Here is a 25,468-nt window from a genome sequence, read left to right on the forward strand (position 1 = left end):
TGATGGAGCTGATGGCCAGCTGTGTGTGTGTGCAATGGTGGACATGAACTTCATGCTGGCTTATCTTAATGCAGTGAATGTTTTTGTCTGTAATGAAATTCATTAATGAAGTTAGTCATCTGACCTGTCCCAAATATAAGAACCCCTTCAGTGATAGAGAAGATACGAAGCTTCAGCTCGAGACTGTGTTTATCTTCTTGCCAGCAAGACTTACATCCTGTTCTGAGAGTGTTACAATGTGAGAATATTTTGTCTGTGAATATAAAAAGTTGCAGTCAGGGGCACCTGGATGTCTGCTCAGTCACTTAAGTGTCCAGCTCTTGGTTTCACTCAGGTCATGATCTCAAGAGTCATGAGATCGAGCCCCATGTTGGGCTCCACACTGGGCACGGAGCCCATTCTTCCAACCCCCATGCCCTGCTCTCTAAAATCTTAGAAAAAGAAAAAAAGTTACAGTCAGTCCTGCTTGAGTTAGCGTTAATTTCTGGATTCTTGAAAGCTTCAGCTCTCCGAACACTGATTCTGGTTATACTTTTTCCTTGCCTCCTTTGACTTTAATGGCAGGCTTACGTTCAGGAGTGGCGCAGTTTCCTCCTGCTTTAATTTCAGCGTGCCAGTCAGTGTCAAGATGTCACAGTGCAGGAGAGCCTTCTCGGAGCCGGCTGAGAATTACTTCTAAGAATTTTACTAAACCCTTGATTGCTGTTTCTGTAGCAGCTGAAATTAACCTTTGAGTTTTACATGTTGATTAAGAAAACATGCTATCTGTAGCTTGTTGTTCAAACCCCTGGTTTTATTTTGCAGGTGTTGGGATTTAATGTTACTTGGTAATAGCAGATTGATTTTTCAGGTGGAAGATGAGCTCAGTTCTCCAGTTGTGGTGTTCAGGTTTTTCCAGGAATTACCAGGCTCAGGTAAGTGATTCTAAAACGTGTTGTTTTTGTATTTGTATTTAAAGGCTTCACATTTTAGACCATTACAACGTATATAGATAGTCCAAAATATTTTGACTGCTAAAATCTTCAGTCATTGTTTCAGAAAATGTTAATAATTTTCAGGGGCACCTGATTTTGGCTCAGGTCGTGATCTCCACCTTGGGTGTAGAGCCTGCTTGAGGTCTCTCCCTCTCCTTCTGTCCCTCCCCACCCCCACCCCGCTCTTGCCTGTGTTTGCACTCACTCACTGGGAAAACAACAACAAAACACCACCTCACAAAAACTCCAGGCCTAAATGCCTTAGGATTTTGTTGATCGTTTCCTTTGATCAAAGCAGTGGTTTCCAAATGCTAGTCCCTAGACTAGCGCTAGAATGAATGGGTCAGAGTCCCTTGAGAATAGAGATCTGGATACATACTTCGATACCGTGAATGTGAGTATCTGAAGTAGGGCCCTCGAATCTTGTTTTTTTGTGCTTATCATAGTTTATTTGTTAAGTACTTTAAAATACAGGGTAAACATACATTAAAGACATGGGCAGTTGAGATTGGGAATAACATGAGGCTATATTTAAAGGCTGCCCAAGTGCCACCATCCTAGCGCAGGGCACAGTTATGTGTCCTCTGGACAGCCACAGTACCCGCTGAACTGAGCTCTCACTTCTGTGTACTGCACAGACCTCATTCCAGATCATTCTCTGAATGCAGAGTGGGTGGTGATGGATGTGGCAGTCCCATGGTGCTTGGTCACTGCCCAGACCCTTCAGCATCTTACTGTTTCTGTTGAATTAAGTCCAAGCTCTGTACCTTGTGAGACCTGTGGGGTCTACCCTTTGCTGTCTCCTTTAGGCCACCTCTCATCTTGATCACTGTGCTATAGTCAGATTGGTCTTGAGTTTCTAGAACATTCTGTTCTGTCCTAGAGCAAGACCTTTGCAACTGCTGTTCCCTTTGCTTCAAGCACATTGCCCTTCAGTCTTCTGGCTGGCTCCCTGTCTTCATTCAGGTCTCCAGAATGTACAGCCTCCTCGAAGAGGCCTTCCGTGTCTGCCCTGTCTTAGGTGACTATATCAGAGTCCCTACCCTCTTTCTTCCCACCAGCAACAGAATATGGTGATTTAATTTTTTTCTTTATGGTGTTTTTCAATAGAATAGAAACAGCAGGATGACAGAAGCCTTGTCTGCCTTATATCCCACGTGCCCAGCACAGCACCTGGTACGAACAGGCACGCAGACCATTTAGATGGAAGGAGATAATTTTTGTCGTGAGGCCCACTCCGGGTCCTCTGGGGTTCTCTGATTTACCTCACACAGTGGCTGATAAGACTAGTTGGTGACTTAAAGTGTTAGACTTTCATTTCCTCTCAAGGTTCCTTGAAAGAAGGACTTTTTTCTTTCTTCCATTTTTTAAGATTAATTTTATTTATTTGTTAGAACAAGCAGAGGGAGCAGCAGGCAGAGGGAGAAGGTTCCCCACTGAGCAAGGAGCCTGATGTGGGACTTGATCCCAGGGCCGTGGGAACATGACCCAAGCTGAAGGTGGACACTTAACCGACCGAGCCACCCAGGCGTCCGGAAAGAAAGACTTCTTAAATGAAATTAAGAATTCTATTTGTGAGACTATATTCAAGCATTATATTTTTTCATGAGGAAAAAAATGTGGAAGCTTAAAACCCCCTGATACACATTTTCAAAAAATTTTAATTATGGTAAAAGGAAAAGTTCACCATCTTATGTGTACAGTCCACTGGGGTTAAATGTATGCACGTCGCTGTCCAGCAGCTCTCCAGAACATTGACGTCTTAAAAACGGAAGCTCCACACTCCTTACGCGCTAACTCCCCATGTCCGGCCTCCCTCCCAGCCCCTCGCAACCCCCATCCACTGTCTGAGTTTGACTTGTGGGAACCTCCTGTCACTGGAGTCCTACGGCATGCGTCTTTGTAACCGGCTTGTTTCACTTAGTGGAATGTCCTCAAGGTCATCCCTATTGAGCTTGTGAGAGAACCTCCTTCCTTTTGGAGGATGACCATGTTTTGTTTACTCATTTATCACGAGCTGCACATTTTAGTTTCTGAAATGTTTGCGACTTCTCCCTGGGCTCATGTTGGGAGCTCAGTGAAGTAGGGTTTGAGGGGTGCATATAGCGCTGTGTTTCTAGAAGGTGACTCCCCTGTGCTCCGGTGTCAGATCCAGTGCCCAGAGCCGTCTCCATGCCCAGCGCGGCACCTTCAACAGTCGGCCGGGAAAGACACTGCTGTGACGCCCTGAATCGCTGGGTAAGACCCGTGGTCCGGTGCCCTTTCTTCTCCAGCCTGGGTGGGGGCGCACGTGCTCACTGCTAACGACGGGGAAGTCAGACCCCGGAGGGACGCTCCCATGGAGGGCCAGGGCTTCCCTCCAAGGCTCTTCCTTGGATCACCAGTCCCCGGGCCACGTAACTTCGGGCGGGGCCTTCCAGCGTGATTCCCTCGGCTGACCATTTCTCGGCCGCTGAGGACGGCTCGAAACCACATGCCATACGGGGACTGTGGGGCGGCCGCCTGGGCCTTGTGAGCATCTGTAGCGGTGTCAGAGGGCTCGTGAGCCAGACGCACCCCAGCACCTGGCCATCGGACGGCACAGACCGAGGACATTGTGCTCCTGCTGCCATTCGATGCAGAAATTGTGCTTCCTGGATTTGTGTGTAAAGAATGTTTCTGAACAGTGTCAGGGTGTCCACCACAGCCGTGTGGTGTAACGGGGTCAGGCCCCACCTGGGGGCTTTGATGAGTCCGGATCCATTCATACGATGACAGGCAGAACACCCATTAAAAGCCATGTCACTGGGTGTTTATGGCAGAAAGGAAATGGTCATCGTAGCTTACATGAAAGGCTGCAGGTTACTGCCCAGTACGTAGAATGTTGTGTTTTATGGCAACAGAAAAGACACCCGGATGGGTCTATCAGACGTGAGCAGTGGGTGCTTCTCAGTGGTGTGCTGTGGGTAATTTTTATTTTATTCTTTTGGTTTGCCTGTATTTCCTAGATTTTTCTACACTGAAGTTGTATTTTTTAGCAACAAAAAGTGTAGAACTTTTAGTCCGTTTAAATGAAGTGGCCACACGTATTCAAAGAGAATCAAAAGAATTCGGGGGCCTTGCCCCAGGGAGCCTCCGGGCCTGGGGCTGGGGGGTGAGCGTGGGTGAGGGTGGGGAGACCGGCGGGTCCCTCCCTGGGGGAGCCTCCCTGGGGGAGCCTCGTCACCGTGCCCTTGTCCCTGCAGCTAGGAGAGCAGCTCAGACAGCTGGTGCCCACGAGCGGCCTCACGGTCATGGACCTGGAAGTGGAGGGCGTGTGCATCCGGTTCAGCCCTTTGATGACCGCGGCAGGTAACGGGTCTCTGGGGGTTGCCCACGCTGGTTCTGGGAGCGGCGGTGAGCTGTGTGTTCAAGTCCGGGCTGTGGCTTCGTTTGCTGTTCCGTGGGGTACTCCGCTCTGCCTTCGAAGGGGCTTTTTCTTTGCCTTTGCGCTACGCATAGGTAGATGAGTTTTCCAGAGTAACTTCTCAGAAATAGCCTTCTCCAGTCACTCGAGTCTCCCTGTGTTTTGGGGTCTTGGGGCCCTTCGCTGGCTCCTGCATGGTGCTCAGTCTGCATCGTGGAGCTGCGGACCCCGGGGCTGCCCTGCCTGCTGAGATGCGGGTCTGTGGGGCAGAGGCCATGGCTGTGGCCTCAGAGCTCCCCAGGCGGTTTGCACAGAGCCGCTGTTTTAGACGGCTGCAGGTACGTGGGCTCCCACGATGGACCGTCCTGGGCGCGCTCCCGTCTTGGGCATTTCACACATGTGGGCGCCACAGCGAGGGGCCTCCCGTCCAGACCCGCGCCCATCTGGGATGCCGCCTGCCCTGGGGGGGCCGGAGGTGGGGCTGCCTCCGGTCATGGGACTGAGAAATCGCTGACAGATGCATTAAAAACTGTGATAATTCTGTTTTCTGAGATGATTTAAAAGATTTTCTGAAAATCTTTGATTTTTTCTTTATCAGATATTTTAAACATTTTTGGAAAGATACTTGATCTAAAGCCTCAAAGTAGAGGGGTGTGGGCATTTGTCCTGCAAAGAAAAGCCTGCCATGAAGACAGCTAGTGGCCTTGTCTGCAGTGATTTCTGCACTTGCTGTGTGGGGCCTGAGCCCCAGAGGCTTAGTCTGTAAACCCAGTGGAGCGAGCCGAGGACACCGGGGCAGCACTACAGAGGCTCAGTGGGATCCCTTGCCCCGTCTGAGTCGCATGCGGGGGTAGTGATGTCGGGTCCTGCAGCCGTGGGGGCGTCAGGCTGTCCTGGGAGCTGTGGTCAGCCCGCCCTCCTGCCTCCTGCACACCCCTGCCAGAATCCTCCCTCCCATGATGCTCGTGTGCAGCGACAGCCATGTGCTTGCCTCGGCCTTTCTAGCGTGTCGTACGATGTTCGTGACATGCTCTGAGTCCGTGAGAAGAATCTGATTTCTCTGTCCGAGTGTCACTATACGTGGCGCCGGGGCTCACTCTGTCTTCCGTGTCTTAACCTGCAGGAGCGGGCTGTGTCCGTTTCCAACGCCTGCTCTCTCCAGAGGGGCTTGGTAGCCTTTTTTTTCCCCCTTTCTACTGCTTCAGCTCCTGCTAACCAGATGTCCCCGTAGCTGCCGAATTCCCGAACAGTGAGAGGGGAGCCCTGCCCTCTGCTTTCCTCCATGTTCTTACACATTTCTTGAGCTCTCTGGGGACGGTTTCAGTTTTAGGCACGCGGGGGGAGGACGTGGATCAGCTCGTGGCCTGCGCGCAGAGCAAGCTGCCCGTCCTGACCTGCACACTGCAGCTGCGGGAGGAGTTCAAGCAGGAGGTGACAGCCACAGCAGGTCTCTTGCACGTCGATGACCCAAACTGGCCTGGAATAGGGGTTGTCAGGTACGTGTTCGTCCCGCTTGGCCGTACAGAGACTGTGGGTGTGTCATTTTGTGGACCGGCTCTGCATGGGCACAGCGTACGCATCTCTTAGAAATTGAGTGAGACCCTTTGGACGCTTAGAAAAGCCCAGCGCAGCGCAGCGTGGCCGCCCTTGCCCTCAGTAAAATAGCAATCCCTGTATTTTCTGTGCCAGCTCGCAGGTGACTGGGGGCGGGGGGTGCTTAAAAGTGCACAGCTGATGGTTACTCCCACGGGGTACAGGGAGCCACAGATCACTAAGACCAGGGACCAGCTCATCGGCCGAGCACACAGCTCTGCCCTCCGTCGCTTGGTGCACATGGTTGTCCCTTCCGGGACACTCCCTGCTTCTGCTACAAACGAGGCTTCCAGACCTGGCCTCTCTTAAGTTTCATGGACTGGAGACTTGGGCCTTCCTTGCCATGTTCTTGACAGTGTCTGACCCTAAGACACTCCGAGGCTCCTCGGCCCAGTGTCTCACCTTCCTGGAAACAGCCAGAGCTTAGACACCTCGCAGTCCTGTGTGTGAAGAGGCATCTGATCTTTCAGACTGAAATACTGTCACTTGATTTCTTCTGTAGGTACGAACATGCTAACGATGACAAGAGCAGTTTGAAGTTAGATCCAGAAGGGGAAAAAATCCATGCTGCGCTCCTGAAAAAGTTAAATGAACTGGAATCCGACCTTACATTTAAAATGGGTAACTACTATTTTTATAAGTCAACTCTGAACTTCGGAAGGCCATTTTCTGACTGGTTAAGGGACTTTGGGCTCTGTTTCCTGGGAGGAAATGCTGGTTTAGTTCTTTCTAGGGTGGGCTGGCTCCCTCCCACTCCCACAGCCTGTCCGGACATCCCATGTCCCCATTAGTACTTTCCTCGCCCGGGGAGGGAGGCTCCTTTGTGCCTGGTCATGCCGTCGTACAGGAAACTGGGCCCCGGACGGTCTTGTGACCCAGGACGGGGGAACCGAGTCGGTCGGTTGTATCTTTCTGCAGGCCCTGAGTACAAAAGCATGAAGAGCTGCATCTACATTGGCATGGCGAGTGACGATGTGGATATTTCGGAACTGGTAGAGACCATTGCGGTCACAGCCCGAGAAATTGAGGAGAACTCACGGGTCTGTAAGACTAATCCGCGTCTCATTCCTTTTCTGGGTTCTCTCGAGGCAGCTAGCGGAGGTCCCAAAGGAAGCCGCTCCCCTCAGAAATACCTGTTTGTTCCTGAAAAGTGTGTGAAGGCTTCCTCTGAGCTAAGCCTTGCGCCCGGAACCCAGAAGCCCATGGGAACGGGACACAGCCCCTGCCCTGGGTGGGCTCACAGCTGGAGGCCGAGAACCGCAAAGCCAGGCGAGGCAGTAGATGCCGTGGGGGAGAAGTTGGGGTCGCAGAGCGTTCGGAAGACAGAGTCACCCCTGCCTGACAGGGTGAGGGGAGACTTCCCGAGCGTAGCTGGTCTGGGGGCTGCGTGAGGCGCATGTTTCTCACAGCAGAACTTCCTGCCAGTAAGAGACCTTCTTTTGGCCAACTGTTAAGGAGACCAGACTATAGACCTCACGGATGTTCTGCAGACCAGGTACTTGAGTCAGTAGAGATCCCTTAGAAGCAGAGAAAAGGAACTAAGGCAAGATGGCTCTGAGGAAACCAAAGCATGTGTGCGGGCCACTCCCGCTAGGGAGGGGAGAGCAGGCTGGCTGTGAGCTGAGGAGCCGGCTCTCTTCAGTCGCGGGCGGACTTCCTAAAGGTTTTTCTAGACTCACTCTGTCACTTCCAATTCCGTTCCGTGAGTGCTGAGCCGCGTGTCTGTTTTCTGGCGGGGGGACACAGATCACATTTCTCTCGTCCCTTTCCTGACAGATGAGGCTGGCCACCAAGGTGTGTCTTACCTTATCCAGGCATTTTATCCTCTTCTGTTTAATTTACTATTTTACTTTCTATCCTGACACTTAAAAGTGCAAGATTTCATTTACTACTACACTTCTGAAAAATGTTGCCTGTGCTGTGGTAATAGTTCTAGGTCTCAGGCAAGCTTCGACAGCTGGGGTGACTGGGTGGCTCAGTTGGCCGGGTGTCTCACTCTTGATTTTGGCTCAAGTCATGATCTCAGGGTCATGGGATCGAGTCCCACACTGGGCTCTGGGCTAAGCACAAAGTCTGCTTGGGATTCTCTCTCCCTCTGCTCCTCCCCACACTTGTGCGCGCACGTGCACACACACACACACACACACACACTCACTCACTCTCTTTCTCGCTCTAAACAAAATCTTTAGAAATCTTGGACAAGTAAAGTCTTTCTTGGTCCTAACACAGCTTCTAGAAAACATGACAGAGGTGGTTCGAAAAGGGATCCAGGAAGCCCAGGTTCAGCTGCAGAAGGCAAACGAGGAGCGGCTTCTGGAAGAGGTGAGCCTGAGACAGACCCCCCAGCTGCCGCTGCGCCGGGGCCGCCCGCGGGATGGCTGTGAGCAGCAGCGCATGTGTTTTGCAGGGGGTGCTGCGGCAGATCCCCGTCGTGGGGTCCGTGCTCAACTGGTTTTCTCCGGTACAAGCTTCACAGAAGGGAAGAACCTTTAACTTAACAGCAGGTAGGACTGACCAACATCATCCCAGGTCTCACTGATTTTGCGAGTTTTATCCTGGTTCCTGGGATGCCCCACTTGAGTGGAGGAGCCCGGTGCACACACTGCCAGAGCTTGGCGCTGGGTCTGTGCCAGGAACTGGTCCCAGAAGCCAGGACGCATCTGCCCCGGGGACACTACGGTGTTGTCTTCCTCTCCGGTCCCCTGGCTGCGGCGACATGAGAGCAGACCCCCACCATCCTGTGGGAACGTGCTTCCCCGGCCCGTCACGTCCTCCACGCAGCATCCTTGGCTTGGCGCTCAGCCGAGTGCTTCCCGCAGTCTGCGTGCTTGGCCCCAGCCTCTCAGGGGAGGCGAGAAGGTCGTAGTCTGGAGCCCGGTCCAGCTTACTTCACAGCCGGCAGCCAGCAAGGAGTAGCAGTTGCCGGGAAGGATGTCCCGCTGTCGCGCTCTTCCTTTCTGGTTCTGGTGGTGAACAGTGCCCTCAGCCTGAGGTCCCTCCCTAGGAAATGAGGGTGTCCTCGGGCCATAATCTGATTGACATGCCAGGCCTCAGCCATCAGCAAGGTGTCTGTTCCTTGTGGCCAAATCACGTTCCCCACGTGCATGTGGACCCCCAGGCATGCTCTTGCCACCCTGCCGGCCGAGGACCGTCCCAGCAGTGCAGGATCCCTGGGGAGGTTTAGGATGGGGACCCCTCCCCCTCCTGCGGGGCCTTATCCAGTTCTCAGTGCGTTTCTGGAGGCCCAAAGGCTCTGCTGGTCTGAGCGAGGCTGCAGGGCCGGAGGAAGCTTCTCGGGGAACGAGACTGCCTGGGTCAGCTCCCGGTGGCATGCGCTTACCGCTCTCTCCTCGGCAGGCTCCCTGGAGTCCACGGAACACACCTATGTCTACAAGGTACAAGGCACAGGCGTCACACCCCCGCAGACCCCCACGGGCACACGCACGAAGCAGAGACTTCCAGGTACGGGACGTCTCCCGGGGGCCTATGAACCCTGAGAACTGGCGGTTCCTCTGGGGAACGTAGACCTTCACGTCCTGGGGCTTTTCCTGCTCGGTGCTACCTGCATCCTTCTGTTTTCTTGGTGCTTTCACCCAAAGTCCTGTTTTTCTTAAGACTCGCTTCATTTTAACCTTGGCAGTTGCTTGGAGCTTTAACTTGGAGAAATTTCTCTGTAGCGCCTCACGGGGCGGTAGGGTCCCGAGGGCTGGCATCGTGTCTAACCTGGTGTCAACCGGCCTGAGCCACCCTGGCTCCCTGCCCATTCTCCTCCCTCCGGGGCGTCCGGGCTGGGGATCGCAGGGCTGCTCTGGGAGCGCGCCGGGAGCTTTCAGCGCGGTCCGTGACTTTCTCTAGGCCAGAAGCCTTTCAGGAGGTCCCTGAGAGGTTCCGACGCTCTGAGCGAGACCAGCTCAGTCAGCCACAGTGAGGACCTGGAGAAGGCGGAGCAGCTGAGCGGTGCGCCCGAGCCCGACACCCCGGAGCCCGGCGGCCCCGAGCCCCCTCCCAGCACTCGCGCCCCGCAGGACGCCGAGCAGACGGGTGCTCTCCGGAGCGGGGCCCAGCGCCCGGAAGACGACCGTCCGCAGGTAGAAGAACCGGAGAGCTTAAGATAAAAGTCAGTGTTGTGCTTGGAGACTGTAGTATCGTTTCAGGGAAGAAGTTCTACTGACAATGTGAACCGTGCCACGTGCTAATGCGAGAGAAATGACTGTTGTTTGTGCGGAACTGGCATTTTTGCACACATCTGTGCCTGAAAGCCAGACTTTCTAGAAGGGCAGTTGATTGTCTCATTCCATGGGTCTGTGGAGCAACTCCTGTCGTTTCTGTCTGCCCAGCTGTAGTTTGCACCGGTTTCCCCCGTTACATAAACACTTTGATTCACAACACTTAGAGCTCAAGTGCCCACCCCTTGGAACACTCGCGCTCGCCTTTCTAGACCCAAGTGTAAGACGCTATATGCGGTTACGTGTACCTCTCCGCTGAGGCCGCTTTCGTTAGAGCACGCTGGGCTCGCGCCACCCAGTGCGCGGGGACAGCGGGCAGGGCGGGCGCTCGGTTTGGTGGGGCCGCAGCGCTCGACGGGTGTGGATTCGGCTCTAAGGAGACGGATTCAGTGGGATAGTAAGCGAGCCTGAGCCCGGGCCTCCTGTGCCCACTGCTGCTTCCCCGGGGCTGTGGGGGCCGGGAGCCCCCCGCCGCAGGTCATTTCTCCCTTTATGTACTATTTGTAAACACATTAAAGGACTATCTATGAAGAGTAACTGTAAAACTCTTGACCATATATATGTATATTTTTAAATATGGGTAAAGCTTTTAAATTGGCACACAGGTGCAGGCTGTGCTCATTTCTACGTTTAATATCTGAAAACCTGATAGAGATGCTCCTCTTAACCAATGTGAACTAAGTTCCAATTCTAGAACAAGTAGATCTTTGACCCGGTTGACATGGGAGCTTCTGTGGCTTCTCCCCACTAGCAACTCACCTCTTTGGGCCCAGCTCAGAAACAAGAACCAGCGACATCCCCTCGCCCAGGCTAGGCAAGCCAGACCACTGCGGAAATAACTAGAAGTAAGCCCTTAATTACTGCCCGTTTCTACTTCTCCAGAATTACCGCGCCTCTTCATTTATCCTAGGTAACGGCCCCTGTGCCTTCAGACCGGCCAAGTCAGGCTACGGCCGCCTCAAGGTAGTGGGGATTCACACTGGGCTTGTGGAATGTCCTGTTGGAAGCCTTAGTTACACCGTATTAAGCCTATAATTAGACTCTGATTGGATGTGATCTCTGACATTTGGCACTTGTCAACATTTTTTTTTTTTTTTTTTGGGTGCAGATGATTAGTCTTCCCTGTTTATTTGGTGCAATGAAGTATAGCAGATAAAATGGGGAAAGGAGAAATTATCGCCTTTAACAAGATTAATTTTTAAACGTTTTTATATATATTTGGAATTGTTAAATTGGTTTTGCTGAAACAGAATTTCACCCTTAAGACACTATTTGAATGTTGGTTTCAATAAAGGTTCTTGAAATTGTTACCAGTGAGTTCAGTTTGTACACAGTAATTGATCAGACCCCGTGCCTGCCTTTTCAGAAGCTAAAGGTCTCTACAGGTATGACTGGCGTATATCACAGTTGGGGCATTTTAATGACCTTACACCTGACAGAACAGACTTCAGTAGCTTTGTGTAGCTCTCATTAAATACAATCTCCTAGGAGATTATTTTGATTATACTGCAGAGCAGACGACCAGATTCTGAACCTAGCATTCATCTAGAAGTAGGATACCAGCTTTGAAAATGACGCTTCTAAAACATTTGGGGGGCCAAAAAACCCCTCTGTGAGATGCATCAATTTTCAGAGAATTTTAGTGCATTTTAAATACTGTTTTTTAAACAAACTTACCGTTTTTCCTTTACTCCCTGACGTAGCAGGAGAGGCACTCACCGCGCATCTGAGACGACTGCTTGTAGAGTCACGAGGCAGGCGGCTCCTCTGGTGCCCTTGTTACCAAAAAGGAGAGGCTGGAGGTCAGCTTCCGAGAAGCAGAAAGTAACCCCTGTAACAAATGCCTTTGCCAAAATAAGATTTTATTTTGAAAGTCATTTGAAGGGACAGTAAGGAGGGAGACCTAGGACGCGGCAGATGGAGACTCGGATGCGTGTTCTTTGCAGGCCCCGCGGTGGTCCGTCAGGCCGGCAAGTTGCTTTCTTTGGTGATCCCGTGTTCAGCTTCCGGGAGAAGAGATCTTTTCCCACAAGCCACCTTCATTCTTTTTGTAGAGCAGAGCCTTGTTTCCAGGAAACAGTGCGCTGGTGGGAGATGGGTGTTTTTTTAAAAACATCAAGGTAGACCTAATATGTGCCACAAAGTGGGGCGGCTCAGCCAGAGGCGAAGTGGAAAGGTTCTGGAAAGATAAGATTGTGCGTATGAGAGCGAGGAACAACCTGGCTGTTCCCTTTCTATCCCTTTCCTGATGGAGCCGTTGCAGGATCTCCACGTTCTTAAACCCGGACCTGGACACTCAGGTCACCGAGCATCGAGCCACTGCAGAGTGACCAGACGGGAGGGGTCCCGCGCCAATGGGGCAAGGAGGTTGGCTTCATCCTCCTCCCGACCCATGCAGATGCCCGGCTGGGACGTGACTTCCCCGCTGACCTAGAAGTTCAACGGAGTCTGCCGACCGCAGCCTAGAAATAACTGCTGCCCACCGCGAGCCGAGCAGCTCTGCTCTAAGCACCTTTTCTTCCTTACAGATGAAGAAACCAGCGTGCAGAGATTTACCCAGCCCGTAAATGTTCACCTCTAGTATCTGCTTGTCGTCTTGCTGCAGCCAGAAGTCGGCGTGCGGGAAGGGCACCCAGGAGTACGGCCCCAGACGCAGCTGTTCGGTCTCTGCATCGTAGATACTAATCATCTAAAACGACATTTCAGGGGCAGAACGTGAGGCGTGCTCCCCGCTTCTCAGAGCCCGCCAGTAAAGCCAGCCCAGGGTAGGCCCACAGCCCCGCGGTTACCCAGAGGACAAGCTTCTCGAAAATGTCTCACAGAAGCTACTCCGGCCCTGTGTGAGTAACAAGAGGAATCTCCTTCAGTCCAAAAACAGTCCTCTAGGAAGACCACGTTTTTCCCACTTGGGGTGAAAACCTGAGGCCCAGAGGGACAGGCACTTGGCCTGCAGCGGCCTACGGCACTGTGGGGAGCAGCTGCGGACCCGGCCACGCAGAAGCAGGTTGCACAGGCCGCCCGCCGCCCAATCGAAGGCAGCGAGAGAGCGCCACGTTCAAGTGCGTGTCTGCCGGCCATCGGGCCCTGAGCCCCGCAGCTGCCGGGGTGGGGCCTCTAACCGGCAGCCTTCGGGCTTGGGCTCTGAGACTGGACTGGGTGCAGGTGTTAGCGGAGCCCAGGCCATGGTGCCGCCCGATAGAGCACAGGAGTCGTCTCCCAGCCGCGCGCGGGCTGACCAGAGCGCGCTCTGAACCCACACGTGTCCCAGGAGGACGTCCCCACCTTGTCAGCGCGCACGTCCCTTCGCGGGCTGTGACTGTGCCGGCTGGTCTCACCCCAGGAAGGGGCCAGAGAACCCTTCAGGCATTTTTAAATGACATGTAAGGCTTGGGTGGTTCTTTTTCCTTCAAAATTAAGGTATTAGTATTACAAAGCATCCCTGGCGATCAGACTTGTGGAAAGTGACCTGATGATTCTGGTGGGCGAATCCACCTGTGGCGGCAGATCGCCCTTTAAGGACGTGGTCCACACGTGTGTGGCTGCTGAGGTGCAGAGGCAGGGACCGCTCCCCGCTGCCTGGCTCTCCTTTCCTCGTGAGTCGTGTGTAGGCAAAGGCTGCACCAACAAAAAGGGGTTCGTTCTCGCTGCACCGGATGCTGGGCGTGCACGTTCCCTCCCTGTGCCCCTTCGAGGCCGAGCGCCTGCAACCTAAAACCATTCCTTACTCGTCCGTGTTGTGTGCGGAGGGGAGAGAGGTGACCCCTGATCATTTCATAGCTTTAAAGAAACTCCCATGAAGTGTTCACTTCTAAGGTCTATAAAACTTGAGGCTTTGGAGTGCGACGCCCTTTCTTCCCCTAACCCCTTAACACAAAGATGATTTCACACTCACTGGTCCTCCTGTTAAAGCCCGGGCAGACCGCAGCGCCTCCTCCGGGCCCCGGTCTGGGAAGGAGGCTCGGTAAATCTCCGCGGTCTTGATGTTGACAGCTGCGGGGGACAAACAACATTTTCTTTGACTTAAGATGCAAATGGAAAGTTCGCGTGATCTTACATTTCTAACACAGGTAACAAGTGCAGAGGCTCCCTGAGAGAGCGGAGAGTCCTCTCGTTCCATTTCCACTGTGAGGGGTCTCCAGCGGCCCCCTTTGTGGGGAGGGACACCACGGCCTTCCAGCCGAGCCCGCCGCGTGCACCGCTGGGGCCTGGGCCAGCCGCGGGGAGACTGTGCTCCCAACCCAGGGTGGCTGCGCGGCGCCCCCAGCAGCCTGCCCTTCCTCCCGGCGGGCACGTGGCCGACCCCCCTGCTTGGCCCGGGGCACAAGTGTGGCCTGGGATCATGGCCAGATCTGGTGTTTGTGTTCCAGCTTCTCTGGAGCCGGGAGAGCTTTACACCTTCCTTAGGAGGAACTTTGTTCACAACCAGACCTTACGAGGTCGCTTATCGGTAAGGAGATGCAAAGGCCCCCGCTGCTTGGAGCCCCGTTACCACTGCCACCGGGTCTGCCTCCCACCGGCTCCCTTGTTTGTCCTTCATGGCCTCAGGGTGTGGACATTCTTGGTTTCGTAGACAGAGGTCAGAGAAGGCACGCTCCTTGCCCGGGACCCCCCGTGGGGCCCACAGAGGAGCCAGGACAGGAACCGAAACGGTGCCCCCGCGGGCTCACCACGTGCTCCCGTCAGCACAGGACTGGCCTCTGACCCTCGGTGAAACCTACTACTTACCGATGCCGTAAATGATTGGAAAGTGGTTTTCATTTTCTTCCCGGTCATTTAATTCTAACAACAACAAAAAAAAGTTCAAGATTTAATGTCTAAGAAATACTTAACAGTTGCTTTCATGTTCCATAATCAAAGCCACGGAGGAGCCCACACCACAGAAAGGGGAAAAAAAGCAGAACATGCAAGGGACGGTTTTCCTGTGTCCCTGCCAAGTCCCTGAACCGTGGGGCTGGGGTCCGCAAGCCCCATCCCCAGTTGGATCCTCCCGGCACGCCACACCCTCAGCCGTCTGCCGTGCGTGGTGGCTGCTGCTCCTTCCCAGGAGCTGGGGAAGCCTCTGAAAAGCCCCAGGAAGGAGAGGGGAGTGGCACTGAAGGTGGGGTCAGGATAAGGAGGGTCAGGGTCAGGAGGTGGCGCTGGGGGTGGTCGTGGCCGCACAGGACACCAGTGGGGCACGTGTCAGCCAAGCGCTGCCGGACCATCTCCCGTGACCGAGGTGCTCGTGCAGAGTCTTACTTTAGGGGGAGGGCACCCGTCTTGGGGAGGATGGCAGAACTCACCTGTCACACATAACGTCACTAAGTGAACGTCCTCCTCCTGTCTGTCAAATTCACCTACAACGAGAGTTCTCGGTTAGCAGCACAGGGCTGAGCGAGGCGGGACAGGGCCGGAGGGACGGCAGCCACCGAGCCATGCCTGTCCAACCTTCCAGCCACAACCTGGCCTGTCTGCAGAGGCCAGATTCCCGCCGACTGACGCCACCGCACCCCACCTGCCGAGTGACAGGCCTGTTCCCAGCCTCGGGCCCAAAGGAAACTGACTGGGCCATGCCCTCTTGACTCCCTGGTGAGGGCAGTGGGGGGACCGCTGACTCGTAAGCTCTTTACTATTAAGTAAATTCTGTCCCGATCAACGGTCATAAAAAGGTTTATCACTGTAAAAAATAAATAAAAGGAAAATACAGGCAAGTGTAAGGAGTACGTGGGTTATTAACGGCCACAATCCCAGCGCGTGCCTTTCCTTACCGCCCGTGCCCTGCTGAGCCCACACCGGGGGCTGCGGGACTGGGAGCAACTTTGTGTCCCGACTGTATGCATCTGCCTGCCAGGTAATCCTGAGTCTTGCTTAGTGGCTCCTTAACTATTTACTCGTGGACATTTAACTGCTTCCTAACATAAAGAATGTTCTTACTGCCCATCTTTAGGCCTAAAGCTCTATGCACAACACAGATGATTTTCTTAGAGTCCCAGGTGGGAATTACTGGGTCCAAGGACGTGAAACCTTCAGACTGAAGCCCCGGGGCCAGGTCGCTTCGCCCGCAGCTTGTAGCAGCATCTGGTCCCCTGCGTGTGAGCACGGGGACAGAGCGGGGCTTTTTTTCATGCGACTTTAGTAGGACTACAGTGGCATCGTTGGTTTTAATATTCTGCAGATGAAGGCGGACACTCCTGCCCAGAGTGGGATTCTGTCTTCACACAGTTCAGTGCCGACTATTTTGCACGGTGCCGACTGCTGGTGCCCAGGAAATCTTAGCTCAGGCCCCTCCGCCCCGGAAAACTTAGCTCTGTTCTGCACGAGTCCCAGCAGGGCCATGCCCAGGGCTCCAAGCTGTGGGGACCCCCCCCCCCAGAGGTGTGGCACGAATGAGGACTTTACCCAAGCTACGGGGGGTACAGACTTTGATCAGAGCTGGGGAGAAAGCGCGGCACTTACTAAGAAGCTGATGAGTAAGTTTTTGTGACAACTGCCTGTCGTCACTGAAGCCTCCCACAAGGTGCACCTCCAGCCTGGCAAAGAGACGGGACGGTGGTCAGAGGCCCGCACGACAGCCACGGGGACCCTGGGTGTGCTTGGGATCTCAGCTCTCCGCGTCCACGAAGCCTCGCTCTACAGCAGTGCTTCCTCCGGGCCGCGTCCGGGCCGTGGCGCAGGGAGGACACGTCTGGGCGGCACTGGGGGAAACGGGTGTGGCTGCCAGGGCTGCGCGAGCCTCTGGGGACCCCGCCCAGGGGCCCTGATGGCCGAGGGGAGCTGCGTCTGCCCACGAGACGCCGAGCTCTGCAGGGACAGGACTGCCTCACACTTCCACCCACCCAGCGCCAGGTGCTTCCAGAAACCTCTTAACACACTCAGCCAGAGAGGGTGCAGGGCTGGGGAGGGGAGGTGGCAGCCGCTGCGGGGACTGGGGGGGGCCCTCACCGCACTATGTCCCGTCCACCTTACCCGGAAGGAGGGAGTAGCACTTCCATTTCCAGAAGGAAACGGGGCTGTTCCTAAAGCCACGTGTACCCAGTACACCAGCTTTTCCAAGCTGGGGACACCGTGCCACTCTCTTGGGGTGACCCTCCCTAGGACGGTCCCCGCACACACGAGCACAGCAGAGCCCTGAGGAGCCCCGTGGCTGGAAACGCCCAGCTCCCCTGCTGGACACCGTGTTCCCTGCCCTCATCTGCTCATCTGTCCGCAGCCCAGGACAGTGAGGGACAATGGGGGACAGCGCTTTCCAGGACCAACGAAATCTTCCTGAGGTTGGAACCTGAACTGGCCACGTCGCCAGCACCAGGACAAGCATCAAGGGGCCCCCACAAACGTGAGCCAGCCAGAGGAGCCGAGACATCCACGGGGCTGGCCTGGGGACTCTGGGTTCGCCTGCCAGGGTACCCTGCTGCACTCCTGCCAGTGCACTGATGGTTTCAGAACCGCACAAGGATGCCTCCTGCTGCTGGGGCCTGGGGCACCGGGAAATCAGGCACTGCCTGCACGGCTCACCGGCCCCTGAAGCCGGCCTGGCCTGGCTGCCACGAGGGAAACCCGGGCCGAGCTTCCCTGCCTGGGCGGCCTCCAGCCCTTCCCAGTGCGCATCAGCCCGTGGGCAACCCCCCCACCCCCCACCCCCCACCCCCGCCTTAGCATGTGAGCGCCCCGGGCAGCTTCTGTCTATTGTGGTTGAGGCTGTGGCCTGGGGATGGGTTCTGGCTGGGAGGAAGTCCCCGCCAAATGGCTGAGAGCAAACGAACGAACGAATGAATGAATGAATCCAGGAAAACGGCATCTGGGGTCTAACAGAGCAACGTCCGACAGGTGAACCTCCAAAAGCACACGACCGCTGGAGGTTCCAAGTCAGACCTTCAGGACCGTCAGCCTGTACCCGTCACCCCACAACCACAGACGAGGGCCCGGCACTGTGCCAGCTGTGCTTCCCCGGAGCAAGCTGGCCATGGCCGTGACCTCCCGCTTGGCCGGCCCCTCCACACCACGGTGCACAGCTCCCGACGGCACGGGACAGACGGGCGTGGAGCTCACCTTCCACACTGGGCGTGATCGGAGAAGGACTTTATGGAACTCATGATCAAGGGCACCTCCGCTCTGGTGTCCGTTCCATCGCAGTGGGTCAAGCAGGTGGCCCCGTTACCTGGAGAGAAGGGAGGAGTGACTCGGGTTATTCCCACTGAGAACCCAGGACACACGGCGCTCCTGCTCCGGTCTCTCCGGACCGCATCCCTCCGGGCAGCCTGGACGGGGGAGAAGCAGAAACACCTGGGCTGCCCGCGGAGCCTCCCGACCGGGGCCCCGGGAGATGCCGTGCAGACTCAAGAGAAGGGGAGTGGGGCTGGGCTTCGGAGGGGACCCGGGGACACTCGGACACGGGTTCTGATGGCCCCACGTGGGCGGCCGCTTTCAGCAACGGTTCCCTTCGCGCCTCTCGCCCTACCTGTGTGCCTCAGGACCACGATGTGACAAGTGGTGGCATCATCAGAACCCAGAATGGAGATGGAGCCTGTTTGAAAAAGAAAGAAAATAAAATATCCAGTAGCCTTGGGGGGTAACGCCCAATTCACTGCTTCCTAACCTACCATCCTTTGGGGAGGTCACTGCCAGCTCTCTTTGCTGAACATACAGAAGGCCCTGGGGTCCCACTTGTTGAACAGACTGACCTCTGAGAAGTCTGGCTCTTTCCTGTTTAATTAAGAAAAAAAAAAATAAAATAAAATCGTGATGGCAATTAGTAGGGCTGAGTACCCAGGGAGGGCTGGCAGGGCTCGGCGCGTGGGCACTGCGCAGAGGACGGGCCAGGCTCACAGGGCAGCGGCGGCTGTTGCAGGGGACAAGGCGGAGGAACGGTGCGGTTCTGGGCTTTGATGAACCTACAATACGAGACCTAACTCGGGAGCAAGAGACTCTGCCCAGCTCTGGCACTGGGCAGGGAATCGGGGGGTCCGGGCGAGCGCCCCAGCCGGCTCTGCAGCCACAGCCCTTGTGGGAGGGACGCTAGGACTGTCCCCGTCCCGAGTCTGGCCCTCCCACTGTGGGACCCCCGCACTGAGTATGCACCCCAAACACGCACCTCCCCACGCGGCTCATGACGGCCGGGCGGCCAGCAACACCGGGGACTACAGAGGAAGGTGGCTCGGCGATGTACATGGACAACATGCGAAAGTATAAAAAACAAAACAAAACCCCAAAACATAAAAGCTCTTAAGTGTGCCAGTTCTACGGCAGGGCTCAGGGGCCGCTACACCCGGGAAGCTCAGTTCTGCAGATGCTCTCGGGTGGGGTCCCTACCGGCGCAGAAAACCGGAAATGAGCAGCCGGAAGTTCGCCACCCCGTGGAAAGGCCGGGGTACCATCAGGTGTCAGGACTTCCTCTCCTTGAACATGAGCCTGAATTCTTCCACAGACCCGTGCGTGCGAGTGCAGGATCCCAGACGGTGGGCCCGAAGGGAACCTATCCCCCAGGACGGCAGTTACACTGGAGTTAGGGGTTCAAAACTCTTATTAGACTCTAAGCCTAAAAACACATTTTAAAAAATAGTAATTAGGGGCACCGGGGGGCTCAGTCGTTAAGCCTCTGCCTTTGGCTCAGGTCAGGATCTCAGGGTCCTGGGATCGAGCCCCGTGTCAGGCTCCCTGCTCAGTGGAAAGGCTGCTTCTCTCCCTCCCACTCCTTCTGCTTGTGTTCCTTCTCGGTCTCTCTCTGTAGAATGAATAAAATCTTTAAAAAAAAAAATTAAAAAAAAAAAACCCACAGGCATTCAATTCTTTAATGAAAACATATGAAGTTTTTCAAAGGCATCAGGTGGACATACACTGCGATCATTATAGGACACACGGGCTGTGTCATTACTTCCTTCTTACTCGCGACAAGCAAGGGAACAAATCCCCATCTCAGTGGGCAGACGAGTGCGTGCAGCGTGGGGCCTGCAGCAGAGCCTTCGGGTCTCACAGGCTTGTCTCCTGGCTGGGGCTCACCCGGGCCAGTGCTTGCAGACTTTCGTAGAACACAAGATGTAAAAACAAATTAACTCACTCACTAACCACGATCAGCTGGATTAGTTACACCTTGTTCTCTTCTGGCAAACTTGCATTAAGTGGAAGCAAGGCAGCTGTGAACAGGACAGCAGCTCCTCCGTGGAACCAACCAGAAGGAGCCCAGAACCTGCCGCGTCAGTCGGGCCGAGAGGCACCGGCGGGACTGGCCATCCTGACACCCAGGGTGCCTTCTCACCTTCCGGGAGAGCGCAGCGTTCCCCTCCGCTATTCCTTGCACACACACCCCTGGCTTTATTCTTTCGGGGCTGCGGGAAGGAGGGTGCAGGCCACCTTCACGAGGGGTCACCGCCCGAAAGCAAAGTCGAGACCAGAAATCACATCGTCCCAGCCCCCCACCTCTCCCCCAGGCTCCTCTTTCCCCGACAAACAGAAGCATAAACTCGTTATCAGAAGAGACGATGCCCGGGCCCCTGGGAGGCTCCGTCATTAAGCCTCTGCCTTCGGCTCAGGTCTCTATCGCAGAGTCCTGGGATCGAGTCCCGCATCGGACTCCTTTCTTAGCGGGGAGCCTGCTTCTCCCTCTCCCTCTGCCTGCCACCATCCTGCCTACTTGTCTCTCTCTGTGTCAAATAAATAAAATCCTTAAAAAGAAAAAAAAAAAAGACGAGATGCTGCCACAAAGCGAAAAGAACATGTTGTTTTGGTTTCCCAATTTTAAGAAAAAGTTTAGCCACACGTCCCCACTGTGGAAAAACACCGACAGCTCCTTGGTGACCTCCCACCCCGTCCCGAAATGAAGGAGCCCCGTCCTCTGGACCTCCGACGTTCTCTGGACACTCAGATCCCTACGGAGCCCCCGGCCCGGCAGCCTCTCACTTCCCAACTCCTGTGCCTTCACGCGGCTCGCTGAAGCCAGGGCTCAGCGAACTTTTCTCTGAAAAGGGCCCGAGAGGAACTATTTTGGGCTCTGCTGGTGTGGTCTCGTCTTGCAAGCACCAGGCTCTGCCGTGCAGCCCGAGAGCAGCAGAGACAACATATAAACAACCAGGCGGGCACCGTGAACCCAGAAGATTCTACTGATGGACAACACCGCAATCTGAATTAACTTGTCATTTCACAGGTCACGAAATAAGCCTCTTTGGATTTCCACCTCCTCCCACACCATTTAAAAATGTAAAAGCGACTCGTGGCTCATGGGCTGTGCAGAGACAGCATCAGGTCGGGGGCTGCAGTTTGCTGACCCCGGTCCTGGCCAGTCACAGAATGACCCAGTGTCCCCTTACCCTACTCCTGGAGTCTGTCCATTCTTCCTGCAAATTCTCCTGCCCTGGCGAGCAGGGAATGATGCCGTCTGCTCCTTAGCCTGCGTGAGGATTAACTAGGGGGCTGTCCCCTGCCTGCCTGTTTCCCTGACCCCGAGGTCCCCCTCGCCACCCACACTACCCTCCCTGAAGGCTGCCGGCATCCCTGCGTCAGTTCTAAACGTGGCTCCGTCACACCCCTTTTCTGCTCGGAAACCCTTCGAGTCCAGCAATTTCACGGGTGGGAATCATAACAGAGGCTGATGAAGACTGAGCTCTGTGAATGTCGGTAACGCAGGAGACTTAGAAACATCCTGCGTGCAGAGGCAGGAACTAAGTTATGGTGCGTTCATGTCATGGAATCCTACGGCACCACACTTAGCAAGGTGCTGGGGGGGACTGGTTACGGAGCCCCAGTGGGGGACTGGGTAAAAGCAAAGGCTCAAAGAGTGCATGCCCTGAAGGAATATTCTGGGGTGCGGACCATGACCTAGACCGGCCCTGCCTCACAGAGTAGCCACCAGCCACACCCGGCTGTCGAGCACCTGAAACATGGCCAGTGTGACTGAGGAACGGAGCTTTCCATTGTCTTACATGGTAATGGCACCTAAGTAGCCCCAAATAGTGGGGAGAGTCGGGGTCCACACTGAGCAGAGCCGCGTTAGAGCCAAAGGCAGGCCACCAGGGTCCCCACGCCGGCTTCGCCACTTCTAGGACTCGGGACAACTCACTCCACCTGTGTGTGCCTCCAAGGGCTCATCTCTCAAATGGGCTCATCTCTAAAACAGGCCTAGCGAGAGCACCTGCTTCCACAGGTGGGGCCCAGTCCCCGAGTTCCAGGAACGGGGGCGGCGGCTGCTCTGTGCCGGGCCTGGCTGGGGACCGGCTTCTAACTGCCGCCGCGGCACGGGCCACATCGTTCCATGAAAAAGACACATCACCGACCAGACTATGTAGTCTGCGCTCACTTTCAGAAGCACGTCACTCGCATATCAAGAAAACCCTCTGTCGAGACGGGTACCAAGACGCCGTGGTTTGTGGTTGTGCTTGTGGTCCTCTTGACATTCATATGTTCTAACAAAGGGGACAGGCTACTTGTTACAGAAAACTTAATGAAAGCTTGCCTCTCCCCCCACTGCTTATTCTTTGAAAGATCCACCGAAACCCCTCCTGACCCGGGACCGCCCACCTCCCTGGGTCTCTATCTTCTATCTCTCTGCTCACGCCCTCTGCCCTGGCCAGTCCAGCTGCCCTCGGGGCGCTTCCCCTCCGGCCCCCGCGCAGCTCAGCTAGAATGCCCTCACCCTCCTCCCCCTGCTCCATCTCTCCCCTGAGCCCATCCTTCTTCCCCAAGACTGCTGCAAAGGCCGGTGGGCACCCCCAGTTTCCTGGAATGCACGCTGCCTCCGCACCCCCTACACAGGCCCAGCCGGACTCCCCACCGAGCCTGACGCTTGGGACTCTCATTTTTCTGACCTTTTATCACAGAGATTCTCAGAGAAACATAAAAAGAGTGTCACCTAAATTCTGCAGGCAGCCGAAAGATTTTCCCCTTGGTGAGTCCTACTCTGACTTCGTAACAGTTAACGAGTAACAGCGATGCAGCCCCAGGAAAACGCTTCGCACAGGGCCCGGTGTCCGCTCGGACCCCAGCAGGTGCTAACTAACATCACAGCTGTTTCCTTGACCTGCAGGCTGGGAACCACGGAGTCTTCCCTTTCCCCCGCTACTCCCCATCCTTCGGGTCATTCTCGGGGTCCCTCTGTTCATTCATGGATATAACAAGTATTTGCAAAGTGCAGATTCGTGACCAGAGACTGCCCTAGGCTCGGAGGACACGGAGCAGTAACAGACACACACTGTTCAGGAAGCCCACTTTCGGGGGGCGGGGTGTGGGGGGACAGATGGACACAAGTATGCAGACAAAATAATTCCAAAGTGTGCAACGGAGAACAGGAAACCCCAAAGCGACCTTCCGCGAGCCCCCGGGGCTATGTCAAGCTCCCGTGCCTCACCTCTCAGAGGGAAAACCCGCATTCTTCCTGTAGGGCACTTAGCAGCCCAGGGCGTCCGAGCCTTTCTGTGATTAAGACCAGCCCCTCTCACTCGGCGGGGAAGCATTCGGCCCTGATTGTAGGACACACACGCGCACCCGGTGCCCGACAGACAGCAGCAGCTCAGGACGAACGAACTGACTCCAGTCCACGAGCTGACGGATTCCCCCTCAACCGGACCTGGACCCGTTTCTTTTTTGCATTAAGAACCCCTTTCTCTGCCGAAGCGTGGACTGAGGGTTCAGGGAGAACTAGTTGAGGACAAAAGCAGGAAGACGAAACAAAACCTAACCCTTCCATCAGGGCGTGGTCCTCAACAAGGCTCAGCCGGGGGGAAAAGCAGGGCCCTTTCTTCTGGCTAAAAATACCCGGGGGCCCTAAGCCTCGGGTTGGAGGGGGGTGGGGGGTGGGGAGGAAGGAGCCCGGTGGGGGGGGGGAGCAGCCGGATGCCCCTGGCCGCAGCCCCGCCGGGAGGAGCCGCTCCCCGCGGGGCGCGGTCCCCCACGACTGCCGGCGCGCAGGGGCGCTGCCCGGTTGGCCTCAAGCGGCCGAGCCCGGCTGGGGGTGGGGACCGGCCTGCCCCCGGTCGCGGAGTCCCCGGGCGCCCTCCGAGCCGCGTGCTGTGCGACCTCGGGCAAGTCGCCTAACCTCTCTGGGCCGCCGGCCCCTCGCCCGGCCTCGGCGAACGCCCTCGAACGTCCCAGGGAGGGGTAAGCCGCACCGACGCCCCGAGCCGGGGCAGAGAGTCGCTGCCGGCGGCCGGGGCTCCCGACGTGCCGCCGGCCGCTCCGCTGCGCCAAGTTTAAACTCTGCCTCCGCGAGCGCGGCTGGAGGCGGCGGGGCGAGGGGGGGTCGGGCCCGCCCGCCGGGGTCCCTCGGGCCCGCCTCGAAGCCCCCCTCCCCCCGGCCCGGGCCCCGCTCACCTCCAGAGGCGGGTGGGCTCGCACGAGGTCCCCGGCGGACTGCGGCAGCCGCACTCGCCGCCCTTCGACGAGCAGCGGCATCGCGGAGGCGGCCGCCCCGGCAGGCCCAGGGAGGCGGCGGCCTCCCCAGCCCCGGGCCGCCCGCGGCCCCCGCCCCCGGGCCGCCCCGCCGCGCCCCGCCCCGCCCCCCGCGGGCGCCGCCGGGAACTGGAGTCCCACGGGGCAGGGGGCGGTGCATCCCGGAGCGGCTGGGGAAACCGAGGGCGGGGCCGCACGGCCCTGTGGGAGATGTAGTCCAAGCGGGAGGGGGCGGCCCGCGACCGGCCCCCTCCGCAGGGGGCGCTGGGAAATGTAGTCCCGAAAGCGTGGACGCCCAGGAAAGGCGGGGCCTCAGCTCCTGGTGCCCTGCTTGGCTTGGTTCGCGGGGAGTGTGGGTTCCGGGATCTGACTGTCTCGAGTCAACAAGTACTTCTTGTCGTGACCTGGAGCAGGTTACCTGAGTTGCAGAAGCTGCTGTGCTCCTCCACAGGACTGTGTTCAGTAACAATGAACGTTGAACTGCGAAAATAGAGCTTAAACCTGGCTAGCCCCACACATGCAGAAACCCTCAGTAGCACTTGCTGCTTGGCATCCAGGAGGCCCGCACTGATGGGCTCAGAACCCTGGGAATGAAGATCAATAAGATACCATCTAGTCCCTACTGAGGACGGGTTATCTGGGTGCGAGGCCTCTCACCTAGGGGCTCTCTGTTATGAAATTTGGAAATACTCCTTAAACAGACCCAACTCCACATTACGGTAACCAGAAGGCAACTTTACGAAACTAGCGGTGAGATGAACAGCCGCCTCACGGAGCAAACACTGCAGTGACATTTGAATTCCACCGCCTTCGTTTTTCAAAGCTCCCAGGGGGATTCTAGGACCAAAACTAAGAAGCAATGCCTGGCAGGTGGCAAACACCGGCCGCTTCTCTCCAGGTGAGATCTCTTCAGCCGGTACCAAGGAGGCAACCGGTGTGGA

The 25,468-nt window shown here is 56.0% G+C and overlaps 2 protein-coding genes across 6 annotated transcripts in view; one reads left to right on the forward strand and one right to left on the reverse strand.

The window, feature by feature from the left end:
- PDXDC1 (pyridoxal dependent decarboxylase domain containing 1) overlaps positions 1-11,488 on the forward strand; it is a 51,478-nt gene extending 39,990 nt beyond the window's left edge. For all 4 annotated transcript variants that reach the window (XM_032326765.1, XM_032326762.1, XM_032326763.1 and 1 more), the window contains exons 14-23: positions 851-914; positions 3,124-3,212; positions 4,199-4,304; positions 5,684-5,855; positions 6,455-6,573; positions 6,871-6,992; positions 8,182-8,274; positions 8,360-8,456; positions 9,310-9,414; positions 9,808-11,488. In XM_032326765.1, the coding sequence (XP_032182656.1) occupies positions 851-914; positions 3,124-3,212; positions 4,199-4,304; positions 5,684-5,855; positions 6,455-6,573; positions 6,871-6,992; positions 8,182-8,274; positions 8,360-8,456; positions 9,310-9,414; positions 9,808-10,067 (1,227 nt within the window). In that variant the 3' untranslated portion in view covers positions 10,068-11,488. The remainder of the gene's footprint in view (positions 1-850; positions 915-3,123; positions 3,213-4,198; positions 4,305-5,683; positions 5,856-6,454; positions 6,574-6,870; positions 6,993-8,181; positions 8,275-8,359; positions 8,457-9,309; positions 9,415-9,807) is intronic.
- Positions 11,489-12,019: 531 nt separating this feature from the next.
- NTAN1 (N-terminal asparagine amidase) lies at positions 12,020-24,613 on the reverse strand. 2 transcript variants are annotated; one of them, XM_032326766.1, is made up of 10 exons: positions 24,450-24,613; positions 18,755-18,857; positions 18,613-18,678; positions 18,204-18,312; positions 16,614-16,687; positions 15,461-15,514; positions 14,904-14,957; positions 14,071-14,168; positions 12,754-12,867; positions 12,020-12,357 (listed from the first exon to the last, which is right to left on the reverse strand). In XM_032326766.1, the coding sequence occupies exons 1-10, from the start codon at positions 24,528-24,530 to the stop codon at positions 12,178-12,180; spliced, it is 933 nt and encodes a 310-aa protein (XP_032182657.1). In that variant the 5' UTR covers positions 24,531-24,613; the 3' UTR covers positions 12,020-12,177. The 2 variants fall into 2 exon arrangements, with proteins under 2 accessions (XP_032182657.1, XP_032182658.1); XM_032326767.1 differs by lacking the exon at positions 18,755-18,857 and having other exon boundaries at positions 24,450-24,570.
- Positions 24,614-25,468: the final 855 nt, after the last annotated feature.

The sequence above is a fragment of the Mustela erminea genome, chromosome 20 (genome assembly GCF_009829155.1).
Source record: "Mustela erminea isolate mMusErm1 chromosome 20, mMusErm1.Pri, whole genome shotgun sequence".
Lineage (NCBI taxonomy): Eukaryota > Metazoa > Chordata > Mammalia > Carnivora > Mustelidae > Mustela > Mustela erminea.